The sequence below is a fragment of the Cynoglossus semilaevis genome, chromosome 17 (genome assembly GCF_000523025.1).
Source record: "Cynoglossus semilaevis isolate Cse_v1.0 chromosome 17, Cse_v1.0, whole genome shotgun sequence".
NCBI classification, from domain to species: Eukaryota; Metazoa; Chordata; class Actinopteri; order Pleuronectiformes; family Cynoglossidae; genus Cynoglossus; species Cynoglossus semilaevis.
Genome location: NC_024323.1, coordinates 259,295 through 276,058, shown reverse-complemented (window position 1 = coordinate 276,058; position 16,764 = coordinate 259,295). Strand labels below are relative to the sequence as shown.

At 38.7% G+C, this 16,764-nt stretch overlaps 4 protein-coding genes across 5 annotated transcripts in view; 1 reads left to right on the top strand and 3 right to left on the bottom strand.

The window, feature by feature from the left end:
* LOC103392514 (transcription factor 20-like) overlaps positions 1–976 on the bottom strand; it is a 6,327-nt gene extending 5,351 nt beyond the window's left edge. For both annotated transcript variants that reach the window (XM_008329135.3, XM_017040202.2), the window contains exon 1: positions 530–976. In XM_008329135.3, coding sequence (XP_008327357.1) covers positions 530–859 — 330 coding nt within the window. In that variant the 5' untranslated portion in view covers positions 860–976. The remainder of the gene's footprint in view (positions 1–529) is intronic.
* LOC103392560 (uncharacterized) lies at positions 885–3,417 on the bottom strand. The gene is made up of 3 exons (XM_025064503.1): positions 3,056–3,417; positions 959–2,468; positions 885–908 (listed from the first exon to the last, which is right to left on the bottom strand). The coding sequence occupies exons 2-3, from the start codon at positions 2,444–2,446 to the stop codon at positions 885–887; spliced, it is 1,512 nt and encodes a 503-aa protein (XP_024920271.1). The 5' UTR covers positions 2,447–2,468; positions 3,056–3,417.
* Positions 3,418–4,561: 1,144 nt separating this feature from the next.
* Positions 4,562–14,414, bottom strand: LOC103392513 (splicing factor U2AF 65 kDa subunit-like). Its single transcript, XM_008329134.3, has 11 exons — positions 14,248–14,414; positions 13,010–13,178; positions 12,242–12,345; positions 11,959–12,107; positions 10,841–10,957; positions 10,614–10,752; positions 10,040–10,119; positions 7,322–7,444; positions 6,335–6,421; positions 5,188–5,430; positions 4,562–5,081 (listed from the first exon to the last, which is right to left on the bottom strand). The coding sequence occupies exons 1-11, from the start codon at positions 14,378–14,380 to the stop codon at positions 4,950–4,952; spliced, it is 1,476 nt and encodes a 491-aa protein (XP_008327356.1). The 5' UTR covers positions 14,381–14,414; the 3' UTR covers positions 4,562–4,949.
* A 688-nt stretch (positions 14,415–15,102) lies between these two features.
* LOC103392512 (dehydrogenase/reductase SDR family member 7C-B-like) overlaps positions 15,103–16,764 on the top strand; it is a 4,002-nt gene continuing 2,340 nt past the window's right edge. Inside the window, exons 1-4 of the mRNA XM_025064640.1 lie at positions 15,103–15,212; positions 15,984–16,161; positions 16,271–16,383; positions 16,467–16,677. Coding sequence (XP_024920408.1) covers positions 15,999–16,161; positions 16,271–16,383; positions 16,467–16,677 — 487 coding nt within the window. The 5' untranslated portion in view covers positions 15,103–15,212; positions 15,984–15,998. The remainder of the gene's footprint in view (positions 15,213–15,983; positions 16,162–16,270; positions 16,384–16,466; positions 16,678–16,764) is intronic.

Below are 16,764 nucleotides of genomic sequence, written 5' to 3'. Positions count from 1 at the left end.
TGTTCAATCTCTAGGTAAACAAAGCTACCAGTGATGTCTTTTTCTTTTTTTTTTTTTTTAGGGTAGAAAAAATGTTTTTTTATCACAAAAATATTGTAAATATTTATCATAAATAACACGAGATTGGAATAAAAAAAAAACCTGCGATATTGAGAGACCACTGTATTCCAAGAGTAGCTTTTCTTTATGCACAAATGTAAATGTAAATGTGTACGATGATTAATTTCCGCGTACTCACTCATATACTTACTCAGCATGAAACCAAGTTAGTTGAACAAAACTCTGATATACAGGTGGGAATTAAAGAAAACACGCAGATTTTCTGTAACAGCTCTATGACTTTTTATGACTCCTTTTTTTTTCTTTTTTTTTTTTAAATTTTTGCAGCCATCTGTTGCCATCTAGTGGAAGAGCATCTAATTGTTCTGCATGTCGCCGTCGTAAACCAAGACAAAATATTAGCAGTAAATAAATGTCACCATATATATAAGAAAAAATTTTTACAGTCGTTCTCAGACGCCTCACTCACAGTTTGTCGTGCGAGCTGGGCTGCCTCCTGTAACCCGTATAGCTTTCCTTTGACAAGGAAAACGCCGGCAGACCAGATGCCGCAGTCCTCATGGATCCAGGACTCATTCACTTGCACGTTCCCTTTGGGTAGAGGGCTGGCGTTGCAGTCGGGTATGTGTCTGACAACGGGAGAGCGCTCGTGTCCGCAACATCTGTTTTCTGAGGAACTTACAGAATTGGTGAGTCTGTGGAAGTCGTCGTCTCCTGCTTCTACGGTCGCACAGTTCTTGTCTACCTTAACGGACGGACCGCTTGGGAGGTACGGGCCATGAAGGTCTCCGAGTCCCATGGCATTGGCCGTGTGACCACACAGGCTACAGAAGAGTGGGTCCTGGACCCTGTTTTCCAAACATACCCGACCCAGCTGAAAACAGGACGTGCTGGGAACGAATCCTGGCAGAGAGCTCGTGTTAAGTCGTCGTCTCTCTCCTCCTCCTCCTCCTCCTCCTCCTCCGTGGTTTCTCGTCACATTTACCTCCTCCTGAAAGTTGACGACAGTGCACTTCCTGTGCTCCATGTGTACAAAGGGGCAGAAATGGTCACATTTCCAAATTTTCTTCTTAGCCTTTATCTTCGCAAATTTCAGCGTGATTTCGGGTTCGGCGCGAGAGAATGGGTCACACTGTCGAGTCCGACTTCTTTTCTTCCGCCTTGCGACTGTTTTCTTCTTTGTCTCCCCGTTGTTTTGTGACGCGACTGCGTGTTTTTGTTTGCGTTTGATTTGTCCTAGCTTATCTGATTTGTGAAGCGTGCTTGGCTTTTGTTGCTTGCTTTTACAATCCGAGTCCGATACGTCACAGCACAGCGGCGGCGGCTGGTGCTGCTGCGTCCTCAACGTGGAATTCCTCTCATTCGTAATTTCAACGTTTGATTCTTCCGGCCGACTACTATCTCCCTGAGAGTCATTTGGTTGTAAGGACATCTTCGCCGCCTCTTGAGTGGACAACCTCGCTACGTACTGCAACATGTCGTCAGAATCGCAGCTCTCATTGTAGATGCCGACGGCGATGTTTCGGACTTGTTTCCTTAGGCTGTAACGAGGCGCTTCACAGGTCAACTGCGTTGCGTGCACCGCAGGTTTCGTGATTCGGGCACTTCGCCGAACTTCCCTCGGGTGAAACCTCGGCCTCTCGTCCTGAGGCAGTTGTTTCCTGGTGGACATGGTGTGGCATTCCTTCCCGTCACCGGTTACGGACACCTCGAAAACGTCGCTGTCGTCACTTGAAACGTTTACGGGAGATTCAGCCGCGTGGCTGTAAATGTCCGAAAGGAGGACGACGGGCCTGTTGTGATGAACGGGGATGTTGACCGAGCTGTCTGACGAGTCTTCGGAGTAAGAACTGTCGGGACTCGGTGAACTCAAGGGCTGGGATAGGTGACAGCAGCCGCCCTCCTCTTCTAGTGATGACGCTGCAGGTGACAGAGGTTCAACAATGCTACCCTGGATGAACGGGCTGCGAGGACTGGATGAGAGGGAGTCCTTTGCCGAAGAAACAAGGAAAATAACATCGGTGCCGCTGTCACTCTCTTCCCCGCCGCTGCTTTCGGGATCTGGGTCATCAACCTGGACAGGGTTGTAAAAACTTTCACGCCACAGGTTTCGATGAACTCTGTCGCAGTACAGGTCCAGACCTGGAACTATTGGTGAAGTCATGTAACTACTTAATGGTTCTTGACCCTGAGGTATGTCTTTGCAGTGGACATGTTCTCCAGGGTTGAAGGATGACAACGGGGCTCTGGCTCTGAAGGAGGGGGTGACGCTGTTGCTGCAACTTATGGGACGTCGGTGGTACCACTCTGGCTTCTTAGCAAATTCCATGGATTCGGTGGGGCTGGACGTCAGGTGTTTGTAATTCTTTGACAAGTCAATAGCCATGAGAGATGAATCCCGAGGACAGCTCCAGTATTGAAACACACAAGAAATACTGTTACTATAAAATTGATAAAATGGGTTCTTGGAAATCATGTGATATTTTATCTGCCTTGTTAAAACACTATAAATCTCCTATTAGTTTTTTTTCTTTCTTGGTCTTAACATTTGCCCGCATCACCTATTACAAAATAACCTATAGGCAGCAAAGAGTACAAATTATTTGTTTTAACTTTTTAAAAAAAAATACGTTCATTATAAATGCCCTAATAAAGACTATCGCAGCGTTTTACTGCTTAGTAAACAATAATACTAATATACTGCCGTTTTGTCTACAGTCATGAAATATCCAATAGATAACCCCAAAGGCAATTTTTTCTATGAAAACGTCATTATTGTTTGAATTTCCGTCGACAGAGAGGTAATTAACTAAAGATTAAACGTCTTCTACTGTTCAGTTAAATGTCAACAATGGAACAGGTAGGCCAGCTCAGGTTTCAATAAATGATTCATGAAAAGGCTCAAAATGTATATGTACAATGAAACACATATTCGAATGATAAATATCTATACTTGGTGACTTTAAAATGGGAAACAGCAGCATTTTTTTATTACCGTTCGGCTGGCAGCTGTTCAGACGCACCTTCCAGGGCGTCAAGATGTTTGTACCCGCTAGAGGAGTTAGGTTAGCGGAATCAGCTAACACACCAATCCGGGCTCTCCATCGTCACAGTCACCGGTACTTGGACGTAAACAAGCTGCAGGGGCGACGGCTATGGCCTACTTTCATTATCAACCAGTTCCATAATAGCTGATTTAGCTTAGCTTACAAGAACTGACGCAATAAGACCGGAAAAACATTTGTGAAGTAACATTGGCGTTGGTGAGCGGAACAGCCTTATTATTGAGGCGATTTAAAAGCTAATATTTGGTAAGTCAAGCTATGTATGTAGAACACGATGACACCGTATGAGAACAGGAAGTTTTCAAAATAAAGCTTTACGGAAGTAACTTTCCGTATTTTTCACTGTTTCACTTTTCAGTATAAGTATAAGTATTAATATACTTAAAATAACTACTATAAAATAACTACTAACTTATTGTACAAATAATAAAACTACAAGATACAAATTTAATAGAAATAAATAATTAAACTAACAAAACATTCGCATTGTTTTGCAGACTTTCAAGTGTAAAATATTGATATAACTCTTACAAGCATCCATAAAGGTGTCATCCATATTACATTACCTTTGCTTGAAATATCAGCTTATTTAATGCTTTGATACTGATACAAATTGTGCTTTCTCTTTATACCTATAGTAGGAAGTAGAAATTCATATAATGATTTGTGAAATTATTTAGGTTCATTAAGTTTAATTTGTAATTTTTAAAAAATGCAATTTTGTTTGCTTTATTTTTAATATACTTGTATAATAATTGTATTATGTTATTTATTTATAGGTTTAATTAACTTTGGTAAGAATACCTGTTTTGGTTTTTGTTGTTTCTCATTTTGGAATACCTGCTGTGCCTGGTTGCTAGTGTTAATGCTAATGGCATCCTGGATCAACAATTTGTACATATTTTGGACAGATGCTACACAGCTAGCCATCAGTGCTGCTTCTAATGTAGTCTGTATTTAGCTTTAGCCTCCAGAGTAAGCAGCCAGATTTAGATAGTATGTTATGGTCTTTTACAGATTATTTTTCATAAACTTACCGTTTACGTCTAACGGACGAAACATGTCACTTCAACAAAAACAAGAAGTTATGGTCTGTTAGCATTTCACAGATTATAGCATTGGCAACGTTGCTAGTTGGAATCAAACTGGCATGGAATTCCGCAGCAGAAGTAAGAACCTAAGTAAAGAAACTACTTGCACAAAGATACTTTTATATATCGTTTGGTTAAACAGTCTATACAGAATTTAACATTTTCGGAAAAAGTTTAGCAAAACAAAATAGTTTTGTACATGTTTTAAATACATTTTGCAGATCATAGACATTTTTTTTGACCAATGGAATACATAAAAGGTCCAGGTATTTTTGTTAATTTTTTTTTGGTGAGTAAACCGGTTATAACATTTTGAAACTAGTTTAAACTAGACACAAAGGCACACACTGTGAGCAGGAAGAGGTGGTTTAATGAAAACTGTTGTACTGGTATAATGGCTTTATTCAGACTGAAAACACACCACGTACGTATATCATACTGCAAAAATAAAAGTACTGGAACATTTTCCTTTGTAATATCTGAGTAAATAGAATAGTTCAAGGATTCAAACCCTTGAATCCTCGAGGCAGACTGTTAGATACCGAAAGAATACACACTGTGGTTCGAGTTTGTAAAAGTGTAAAAGAAGAAATCCAAATCCGGTTTCTAAATACATGTTTACAACATTCACAAGAGGTTATGAACCGACCGAATCAACCACGTCTACAGCAGTACAAGTAGGAGAGCAAGACAACAACAAAAAAAGACAATTCACAACAGACTGCTCTGTGCTTCAAAACTCGTGTCTGTGATACATGTCCGGGTCGTAGTATTTGGTGACCACCACTCTGTTGGCAAACTTGCGGCCAGTCAGCGCCTGCATAGCTTTTTGACACTCCGCAGCAGAGACGTACTCCACAAAGATCTATCAAATCAATCAAACAAATATCAGTCGTATCAACGTTTAGTATCGAGTATTCATATCTTAATATATCTGAAGTAAAAGGTATTAAACAAAAGTGCTCAGTTACCTTTCCGCAACCAGGGACTTCCACACCCTCAACCGGCCGGGGGATCTCCATGGAGCAGACACTGCCATACTTGCAGCACTCTTCACGGATGTCCTCCAGGATCTCCTCGTAGTCCTGGTCGTCCACTAGCTCCTCGGGCATCACCATGTTAAGAAGGCAGAGCACTTCTGTGGGCATGCAGCAGTTCTGCAGCCTCTGAAGCCCTGGGACCTGCAGTGTCACGGGTGTCTCTAAGATAGGGGTCTGCAATTTAGACCAAGTTAGATTTAAGAAGTTAGTCCGCTTTAAAATTCAAAGTTTCAATGAATCAAATCAAATAGTTTAACAATTACTATATAATTAGCGCATAATTATATTAGCTATATAATTAAGTTGCAGTTTTTTCATCCTATGGCTAGCTTTGCGACTTATACTCGGGTGCTTATAGGACTTATAGTCTTGAACATGCGGTACATGGCAAAAATATATTTATATATTGATTCAGAAAGTTTGAAAAAATATCGTAATTTTTAATTGTAATCATTCATTGATAGATTTGCTTAACCTTTTTTAACCGTTTACCTATGCTATTATATCTTGCTGAAACCATTGATATATTTCGATTTCGATTTGTGTGTGTGCATATATATATATATATATATATATATATATATATATATATATATATATATATATATATATATATATATATATATATATATATATATATATATATATATATATATATATATATATATATATATATATATATATATAAACTATACATAAGTTCATAGAGATAGTTATTAAGAGTTATTACGAGTTATATACTCCTAATTAACATAAAGAAGTTGCTACTTCCATTAAGAAACTCATATGTTATTTAGTGAGACTGGCACTTGAAAAATCCTTTGTTTTGATTGACGTAAAAGCAATCAATCAATTCACGTATCAATAGACCTAGCTTTATTTTTCTTTCCAGAATTTCCAGAAATGCATACAGATTTGCTATGTGCACACTGATGAGGCCAAGTTAACGTTTACTGCCATGTCTAAGTTTGGATATCGGGAACTTACGAGCCTTACTGTCTCTTACTGTCAGAATACAAATGTTGGTGGCTATTCTACTTTACAGAATATGGAATGTAAAAGAATAACAACAACTCACAGGATTGCCATTTTTAGCTCCTACACTTGCTCTCTGAACGATCAACTTTTTGTCTCCAAGTTGCATCCCGTTGAGTCCAGCGACAGCCTGGTTGGTAGCAGACAACAACAACAACAAAAAAAAGAAAGAACCCATGAGCAGCAACTTAATATTAAACCCATGTTCAGAAGCAACCACATTTTTTTTTTTGACCCGCGGGCCCGCGTTTTGCCAGTGGGTCCCAAAATTTGTCAGGAGCAGTTAGATAAAGTGTTTGTGTGAACTAAGATAAATGATATGTAAAAGTCATGCATAGAGGCTAAAATGCAAAAATGCTTTTATCATTTTCTACGCCATCTATTGGGGAAACATGGGTATTGCAGGGAAAAGGCAGAAGTATAATGATAATATGAATAATTTATGGAATTTGGAAATGTTTGGCGGGTCGGATTAAAAAGATGAATGGGCCGCATCCGTCCCCCGGACATAGACCATTAATTCGTAAAATGTATAAGAACATTGCGATAAGCCAGAAAGACTGAGTTCATCTCTGAATCCAATGCGAAAGTTTAATTTCACAAGATTCCCCTTTTTTTTTTTCTCGTTCTGATGCACCTTAACAATGTCCAAAAAAGTTACAGGAGGGAATGCTTTGCAACAGGTAGCACTGTAGCTACAGTATTCTATTGTTTCTGGAAGCTGAAGGCTCATTTTTGATGTTCTCTCTGGGCATTTTCACCTTTTTAAATTCATTTTGACAAATATCTGCAGGAGGGATAAATAAATGGAATGCTTTGCAACAGGTAGCACTGTAACTACAGTATTCTATTGTTTCTGGACGCTCTCGGAAAATTCATTTTGACAAATATCTGCGTGAGGGATAAATAAAAAAAAAAACTCAAAAAGCTTTTTTTTTTTGCAGACCAATACAAATACAGGGCCCAGTGGTTAGGAACCTCGGGTTTACTTGGTCAACACAATGAACATGCCCAACATTGTTGTCAATACCTGATCAGTGGCGCTGATGTCCACATACTCACAAAAAGCGTAACCCTTGGACAACGACGTAGCACTGTCCTTAACCAGGTTGAAGGCTTTGAGCGGCCCAAACGAGGTCAGGAGCTCTTTCACCTGCACAACAAAAGTTTGGACCGCGAGACATTAGAATCAGAATTCAAACCTTCGTGTTTTTTTTTTTGTTTTTAATTTCTACAGAGTGAATTCTAAATGTCCATTATTCAAATACTCAACATTTGGATCAAAGGCAATCGGCTTAAATTTAACCTGTACTGAGGACAGTTATAATTCTAAAGGTTTAAGTTTGAGTTGCCAATGACTTTTCCCTAGAGCTGGTGGTACTCCCCCCCAAAAAAATCAAAGACTTTAGCAAACTATTAGCAATCAAGTAATTATTTGATGTTACCTGGTCATAAACAAGAAGAATTTGTAGGAACAACCCCTGGTTTTTGGGGGATTCTTTGTTTTTACTTTAAAAAGGGAGATGATTTATCTGTAGCAAACAATGTACAGTATTTTCTGGACTATAAGTCGCACTTATGACTTAGTTGACTTACTTAGGTCAACTTTTTATTTGTTAACGTGTACAATTTCACGTTTGTTATTTTCACACCGATATCTTCTACTCCTGTAAGTCGCACTTTTTTTCCCATCCTTTTGCTAGCGCGACTTATACTCCAGAGCGCCTTATAGTCCGGAATATACGATACATGGCAAAAAAAAAAAAAATCACATTTATTATTTACTGATTCAGAAAGTTTGGAGAAAAAAAAATCTAATTTTCAACTAATCTTCATCAGTTCATAGTTTTGCTCGTATGGACAAATAATTAGTCTGGCAACTTATGGTGAGCTGGACATAAAGGGACATTAAATCAGACTTTACGACTACTCATTTTTAAATATTAATGAACTGTTTTAAAGGGGTCATTTGTTTAAATGTCTTACAAGAAAACACGGGGTAATCCTTCAAAAAAAAAAACTTTAATAAAAATCCCCACCTATTAGCATCCTGTCTCATAAACGCCGCATCCCCACAAGTGCAAAGTTTCAAACGTAGGATATATGAACATTCCAGACCATATTGATATCTGGCATTCTTGCTCATCAAAAGTGGTACTAAACACCAGTTTAGTGCTGGTTCACCTTTGATATTGTAATTAAGAAATTCGATCTGTAGTTTGGGTATTCATTTGAACCTTTTTCAACCTTCAACCTATTGTTGACAAAAGGAATACGCAGAAACTGTAATTTCCGTATAGTAATGCTTTGCTACACACGGGTATATATATATATGAAGTTATATATGGCAATATAATACACAATTGCAATATAATATATTTTATATGCTATTACAGCTTGATGAAACTGTTTATATATATTATATATATATATATTTATAAATATATATATATATATATAAATATATATATATATTATATTATATACAGACCATAGAGATGATGGTGCTATACTGTAGCAGTAACAATGTTGTGTGCTGCTATTCTTATATTGTTCTACAATTATTCCGGTGTCTATTTCTGCATGTTTTTTTTTTTTTATATTTATATTGCACAGTTTCAACAATTTTACATATTTACATTTGAGTTTGAGGTAAAAATGACTTTTCTGAAAATTGCCAGAAACATCTGATCATATAAAAAAAATCAAGATGTAATGATAAAACTTCAAAGCTCAAAGCTGTTTGGAGTAGCCCGAGAGACTCGTCTCAATATGTTTTTTTTACGAACAAAATTTGAGCACTGAAATAAGGTGACAAGGGTTTCCCGTCTTCATTTCTAACTCTGAGCCAAAGTAATCCCAGCTCCAAGAGCGTGACAGTAGCAAAGAAAGCAGCCAGTCATGGAGCCCGGGGGGGACTGCAGTCAATCCGTGTGAGGACCAGAATGTCTTACTTGCCTTGTGTTACATGTTGGCATGGCAGCAGTGGATGAGTACTACTGAACAAATTATGAGCGCAGACTTAACGATCTTACGGGCCCCTAGCTGGGGACAAAGTGGGGGGAACAGAAATGAAAGAGCTGTGAGTATCAACGCAGTGGAAGTATTCAAAGAAGTTAAAATCAGAAGATATACACCACGCTACATACTTTTGTGTAAACTACTGACACAGAATGGACAGTTAGAATCAAATTCCCTGCAAGCAAAGATGAAAGCCTGCTGGAAGACTATTTCATCTGCAAAGATTTCACCGGTAAAAATGTGTTTTTGTTTTTTCAAAGAAAATCTTCACGTTAGAAACACAGTATCATTATTATTTTTTTTTTTTTTAAAAATGCAATAACAATTCAGAGCATCTAAATCACCACATATAGATAAGGCAATACCAAAAATATCTATTTAATTTTTTCTGTCTTTGCTTAAGGTTAGTATATTGGTAAAGTTTTCATTTGTCTGTACTACTACTACTAATAATAATTTTCATTTGTCTGTACTACTACTACTACTAATAATAGAGTATTAATAATGTAATCAATACTGTATCGATTGTGTGCGCTTTAAAATCAACAGTCAAAACTATTATATGTGAGGACTCTAAAAATGTACATATTTCTGAATTATTCGGTTTTTTTTTACGTAAAAAAAAAAAAAAAATTGCTCGCACTTTTTTTCTTTTAACTTTTAGCCAGAAAAAGAAAGGTGTTTTCTGTTGACTGTGGACTGCGGTGTCTAGTAGTACCAGTAATACCTGGTCATCGTTGAGATAATTTGGAAGACCTCCGATGAACAGTTTATGCGGCGAATCGGGAACAACAGTGGAAACAACACCTACGCCGGAGGGGGGAAAAAAAAAAAAAGAGTTTAAACCATAGATAATAGCAAAACGTGTTTAGATAAATAGCATTTATTTCCAACGTTCTGTTCACCATGAGATTGGGTCACTACCGCCATCATGTGGTCAAAAAGCTGCACTGTACTCTGTAAACTGAACGTTTTTTTTGCGGCCCCATAGATGGCGCTGGCAGCCCAGGTTTGGGCCACGGCCCTCTGGTTTAGAATCATTGGTCCATGCTCCAAGTTAACAGGCACACCAATTACAAATACACTTCCACAAGGTGGCAGCAAAGAGCTAAAGAAATGAAATAATAACGACTTAGCTACTGAAAGATCTTTATGTATTTCTTCAATTGTAGTGTACTGTAAGTGTGTGTGCAACTATGTGTGTGTGTGACATTATGGTCTGGTGGTATGGAAACATGATTCTGTTGTTCAAAAAGGATGGTAGACACTGAATACTGCATGAATAAATCATTTAGAACAACCTGGGACGTGGAAAGCCGGCTGCTCTGAAATCCCAGGTAAGGGCCGATAATCGTGAGGTCGTCTGATCTTTAGTGACTGGCCTTGGAAAATAATTCCATCAAAAGCCATTGCCTGGGTTGTCTCCTCTACAGACCGGAACTAAGAGAGCGGGGACAGAGAGTTTTAACGAAAGACAGAACTAAAACAGAAAGGCGTTGCACTTCTTTAATATATATAATACGCTGACCTCGAGAAAAGCAAAGTTTTTATCTTGATTGATCTGCACAGCGAGGACGGGATTGCTTGGCGCTTGGGAAAGGCCTGCGAGCTGCATCTGAGCGTTAAAAAACTCGGCCATGGACTCCTGTAGTAAACACATGCCACGGACAAAAGTCAAGGTTAGAGCAGAACTGGGTAACGGACAAAAGTCAAGGTTAGAGCAGAAGTGGGTAAACCAATATTATTGACCCGATATTAGCATAATTATCTGTGAGAATCGTTGTCGGTTTTACTCCGATAATGCAATCTTTGGGTTTCGCCAAATATGTTGAAATCACCTGTGGGGTCCTGAGACGTTTACCTCAGTTTTGGGGGGGGAAAAAAAATGCCTGCGTACATCGATAGCAGTTGATGTCGCGTACTCGGATACTACGTGTTTCGACCGCTTCTTCTGCAGGACTAAGCGTCACCTCAAGCACAGATTTCGGACTCTCAAATTCAAAGGGATTTTGGATCCTTGTTTTGTCTTGTCATTCAGGATGGAATACGTCTCTGATGGAAAATAGGAATGGGACGACCCCCCCCCAAAAAAAAAAAAAATCTCTTGCGACCCACCTGAAGGTCGTGAACCAGTCTTTGGGAAACAAGGCATTAATGCATTGTTATCAAAGAGTAGAGTAGATCAATTTACAGTACTACACTGTAGAACTTTAATAAAACTCAGTAGGCTAGTGTAAAGCTTAGCAGAGTACATTACAGTATAGTGTAAAGCAGCGGTTCTCAAATAGTGGGGGAGGCCCCCCTGGGGGACGGGGGTTGGGGGGTGCGGTAAGGGGCTTCCAATGGAATATGGCATGCTAGACATAAGTGTACCACTGCTGTAATGTTTGAATGACAACAAGCCTCCGGTCACTAGGTGGCAGCAAATCAAACATTGGTTTGTACAGATCAAAATTTAGGACATTTTATCAGGTTCTCAATAGTATCAAAATTGGTGGGGGGGGGGGCGTGAATACATTTCTGTATTCAAGGGGGGGGGCATGATGGAAATTAAATTGAGAACCACTGGTGTAAAGGGACAACAGATTTTTAAGTTGAGTTAAGAACAATTGTAACATAAAACCTAGCTTGACAGAAGCTACTTGCCTCAGTGACTCCAAATGGGATATTGCCCACATACAGGCGTCTGGCCTGTCTGGTCATCTGGCTGCCAGCTATGGGCGCTTGAGTCAGAGCCGCAGCCACCCCGGCAGTGGAGGTGGCAAGCAGAGCTATCGTTGGAATCTGTCCCGCCGCTGAAGCAAATATATATGCAAACAGAGTACATGAGGTCATGTCATGTTTGTTTACACAAACTAACTTCAGAAGTACTAGCGACTAGGCACTGAAAACTGTGGCTGAGCAAGCTTTTGAAAAAGACGAGAAGTACCTTGCATAGCTTTATATTGCATTGGTGTTATATGTTCAAAGCCTTGTGGAGGAATGTCCCAGTATTTCAGGGTTCTTTTCTTTTTAACATGCCTCGGAGAACGACTGGACCCAGAACACAGACAGTAAGATTGATATTTTAGGAACAGAAAAAATCCAAACAATACAACAACTGACATGAACCAAAACATAGAAAAAAATTACTCAAAATGATCAAAAAGTACAGAAGGAAAATCTTGTTCCGTCATCGGCGTTAAATCAATCAGGGGACATACGTGGAATAAGGTGTTGTTTAAGTTTCTCTTCCCTGATGGTTTATGTCCTAGATCAGGGGTGTCAAACATACGGCCCGAGGGCCAAAAACGGCCCGCCTGGGTGTTCAATCTGGGCCGCTTGGTGAATTTAAAATAAAATAAAAAAAATATTTTTATACACTAACACTTTATGTTCGGGATATTTTTAGTTAAAGTATATTTCATTAAATATGAATAAATAATAATAAATATCTAATATTATGAAGTTACCACTGTTTTAATGTGGATGAGTGTCACAGGTACTTATGTGCAGTATGCGAGCATCTAATATTATGAAGTTACCACTGTTTATGCGAGTTTCAACTCACAGTGAAAATCGAGTTACGCTGGAAGGGATTTCCAATTAAAAGCAAGTGAAAGTACCCATAAGGGACCTTACAATGTCTCCAAACGTAGCGTTTCCAGGATCATTACCCGCCTTTAAGCATCGCGATGCCTCAGCTAAGGTGACTAACCTGCGTTTCTTGTGAGATGAGCTCCTGCGATCCCAGCTTTTTCTGTCTGTGCTGCGACTTCGTTTCTCTCGGCTTTGGCTTCCTCTGCTTTTGCTCCAGATGCAGTGTTTGTCTCCCTGGCCCACAGAGCCACTGCGACTCCTTTTTTTATGTTGCTCCCTTTCCCGCTCTCCGAGATGGTAAAATAAATAAAAAAACAAAAAAACAACATTAGCATGTCTTATTCACTATTCCTAAGTTATAACAAGACATAACTCCACAAGAAAAGCCGCTCGATTTAGAGTTAGCTTATCTTTAGCCGCTAGGGGCAACATAATCAAATTGAGAAAACAAGCTTTGGACTGTGCTGAAATTTGCCTTAGGTTACACATAAGTGATGGTTGTTTTGGCTTTGTGTACTTTAATGCAAGGGTGTTAGCATCCATCATATTGACTTTAGCTTAAACTTGATGGTTAAAAATAATATATAATACTCTATTTTGTTCCTTTCGGATCTGTTTACCAAGCTCCTCTGATCCTCTGATTTTTCTTTTCAACAGTTAGTTGGACTTCATGAATTATTCCAAGGTTGTTTCTGACATTTGATAAATGACCAAACTGACTTTTTTTTATATTTAATCTGTTACCTGACAATTAAATGGAAAAAGTCTTAAACTTAAACTTAAAACTAAAAACTGCTGACAATTAAATGGAAAAAGTCTTAAAACTTAAAACTAAAAACTAAAATAACAAGTGAGAATTATTTGAAATATTACAACTATTTTATGGCACTATTTTTTGAGAAAACTCCCTCCATATTATCGATTGACATTAATTGATAAGTAATAATTACAACCACGGGTGCTTAAGAAGAATTATTCTATTCTTTAAAAAAATACTTTTCTTCAAATAATGAGCACAGAATGATTAAAATATTTATGATTTAAAATACATATTAAACCAAACTACGGTGAGAGCAATTTGTTTGGCGAGCAATAAACTAAAAAATAAAACGACGTTTTTGTGTTTATCCAGCTAGCATCCGAACATTTTTTTAGCAAATGCGAGGAACCAGGGAAGCGAACAGTGTACTGTATGTAAGAAAGAAAAGAGCCGAGTCACGTCTTAGCTGTTGTCAGCTCACTCTGGTTATTCATAAAATCTACGACGGACTCGGGGGGGGACCGTTACCGCCCACCACCGCCAGTCCATTTGAGGAGTAAAGCGGAGCAGAAGGAGAGCGAGCACTGCATACTCACCTTGTCGATTCTCGCTCAACTGTTTCTCAAATTCATCAAAATCCGACATTTTGCAGCAGGCTACTTGTATCAAAAATACAGAAGGTGCGGAGTGACGTAGTGGATAAGAAGTGTCCACGAAACCCGCTGTCATGGAACGTCCCCCCCCTCCCTCGGAATTATCCCTACGTCAACGTACGCTCGTGTTAACCACACTACTTCCGGTGCTAACCTTGAAAAATAAATCCATATCCTTAGCTTTCTATAAATCAATATCATATTATATATATAATATTTAATTAAATTATTATATAATTTAAAGCCATTCTGAGTTACATTTTTTGGGCTTGTTCTTAAAATAATACAGGCACCAATATTTGTTGTGTTATTTATTATGTTTTTCTTGATACCAAATGTTTTGCTAATTTTTGAGCAGCTTTTTTAAAAAGTGCTGACTGCTTCTACAAAGCAAATAATAAAAAGTGCTAGGTTAAAAAAAAATAAAAACGTGGGTTGGTTCCGTGATTGGACTCCACACCTGGGAGCCTAGATTCCAGTTTGTGCCCCTGGTGCTCAGGTGTGGAGGACAACCAGTAAGCTCATATCATCCTTTCCTGAGGGCTGAAAGATAAAGGACAGACGGCGAGAACCCCACGACCTCAGGAGGGAGAGAAGATGGTGCTGAGAAATGATTTGAAGGAGGCCTTACTCTTCGTGGGCTCTGCTTCTCTCCCCGTCTGAGCAACAGGTTCAAGCTGGGCGCAACCAACCGCTGCCCTGAGGATGTGTTATGACAACTGAAAATAGTGAACAGCGAGAGCAAGAAGTGGCTTGAACGAATCTCAAGGTTTCTGACAAATGGGGGCTGGTTGAAAAAAAAAAAAAAAAGTGCTGAGGAAAGTTCTTCTAGTCTCAGCTTCGGCTGCAGCTCGAACCTCTGAGGACGGAAATCATCAATTTTTCCCTTGTAGGAATATCACCGAGCAGTAAGTGCTGGTCGCAAAGGCAATCCTTGCATCGTCGAATTGCTCAGATCCTTTAAACAGATTTGAGTCATTTTAAATAATCTTATTTTTCTCTGATGGAAATATGCTTTTAACTGTATCTTTTGGTTGTGGTTTTGTTTATGTGACTAATACTCAATACTGTCATGATACAGTGTTTGTGAGAGCCATGCTATCTATTTCTAGGACAGTTTAAATTTAGAGGCCCTCGCTTGGACCAACAGCTGGTGGTGGCCTGTTGGTAATTCTAAACCAAAACGAAAAAAAAAGTTTTGTGAGTACACTTTGTTTATGGTCAGTCCTAGGGTTATCGACAGAGACTGTAGAAGATGATAGTGATTTTTGAATTATAATTTGCATTTACAGTATTCAGTCGTTACTGGTCGCTACTTTAATTCTCGACCTGATGACTTTCAAAGGTGCTATAAAACCAATAGTAATAGATGAGATGTGTAGATGCTTTTTCTACTATGCAATATACTAAACCAGCGGTTTCCAACCCCTGGTCCGGGAGCTGGTGCCGGTCCATAGGTGACATTCAAAGACACTATAAAACCATTAGTAATAGATGAGATGCAATATACCAGACCAGCGGTTCCCAACTCTAGTTGTTCCAAAATGTTCCAATGTACCAAAATACTGACCACTCCCTATTTTTGTTATAATATTTTTTGTTAAAACCTTACAAATTGTTTTTTTTTCTATACAGTTACAATTTAGAAAAATATTTATAATTTTTTTTTTTTCCTTTAGCATTTTCTTCATGAGATGGATCCAACATGGACGACCACCATCCTCCTGGTGCCCTGCACTGTTGTACTCACGGCAGGATGTTTCTATCTCTACAGTTTTGTTCTCAGTCTCTTGACCAAAATGTCGGTACGCAATAAGGTGGTTGTTATTACTGATGCCGTATCCGGCCTTGGAAAAGGTAATACACAAATACAGTGTCCGCGTTGTGAGTCAAACACCCTTTTTGAATTTAAAATAATGTATTTGTGTCATGTCATTTCCCTATCGTTTTTTTTTCTTATTTTTAGAATGTGCAAGTGTGTTTCACAAAGGAGGATCAAGGTTAATCCTGTGTGGGAAAAACTGGGAGAAACTCACAGAACTTGCTGATGACTTAGAAAATGCCTCCGACCCAACCACTGTGAGTATTTCAGAAATACAGAAATAAATTGTTCAGAATGCTTTATCGCACGCTTTCTTAAAGCTACTGTTTCTCCGCTTTAGATGTTTCCCCCTAAGCTGGTGCTGGTGGATTTCGGTGATATGGAAAGTATGCCGTATGTGATCGAGGAGATCTTGGACTGTTACGGCTGCCCAGATGTCATAATCCTCAATAGCAGCATGAAGGTCAAAGCCCCAGCACAGAGTCTGTCACTGGAAATGGACAAATTACTGATGGACAACAATTACTTTGGACCGATCACACTGGCTAAAGGTATGAAACAAAGAAAATATATATATATATACATATATACATATATGTATATATATATACATATATACATATATTTATATATATATA

What these genes read in the sequence shown, in the direction of transcription:
- LOC103392560 (XM_025064503.1), bottom strand. Translation starts at nt 2,446, where the DNA reads ATGGCTATTGACTTGTCAAAGAATTACAAACACCTGACGTCCAGCCCC. An exon ending in CGAGCTCTCTGCCAGGATTC is followed by an intron (nt 909 to 958) that starts GTTCCCAGCACG and finishes TTTGGAAAACAG; the next exon opens with GGTCCAGGACCCACTCTTCT.
- LOC103392513 (XM_008329134.3), bottom strand. Translation starts at nt 14,380, where the DNA reads ATGACAGCGGGTTTCGTGGACACTTCTTATCCACTACGTCACTCCGCA. An exon ending in TCATCTCACAAGAAACGCAG is followed by an intron (nt 12,346 to 13,009) that starts GTTAGTCACCTT and finishes TTCTGGGTCCAG; the next exon opens with TCGTTCTCCGAGGCATGTTA. An exon ending in GCCGGCTTTCCACGTCCCAG is followed by an intron (nt 10,120 to 10,613) that starts GTTGTTCTAAAT and finishes CCTCCGGCGTAG; the next exon opens with GTGTTGTTTCCACTGTTGTT.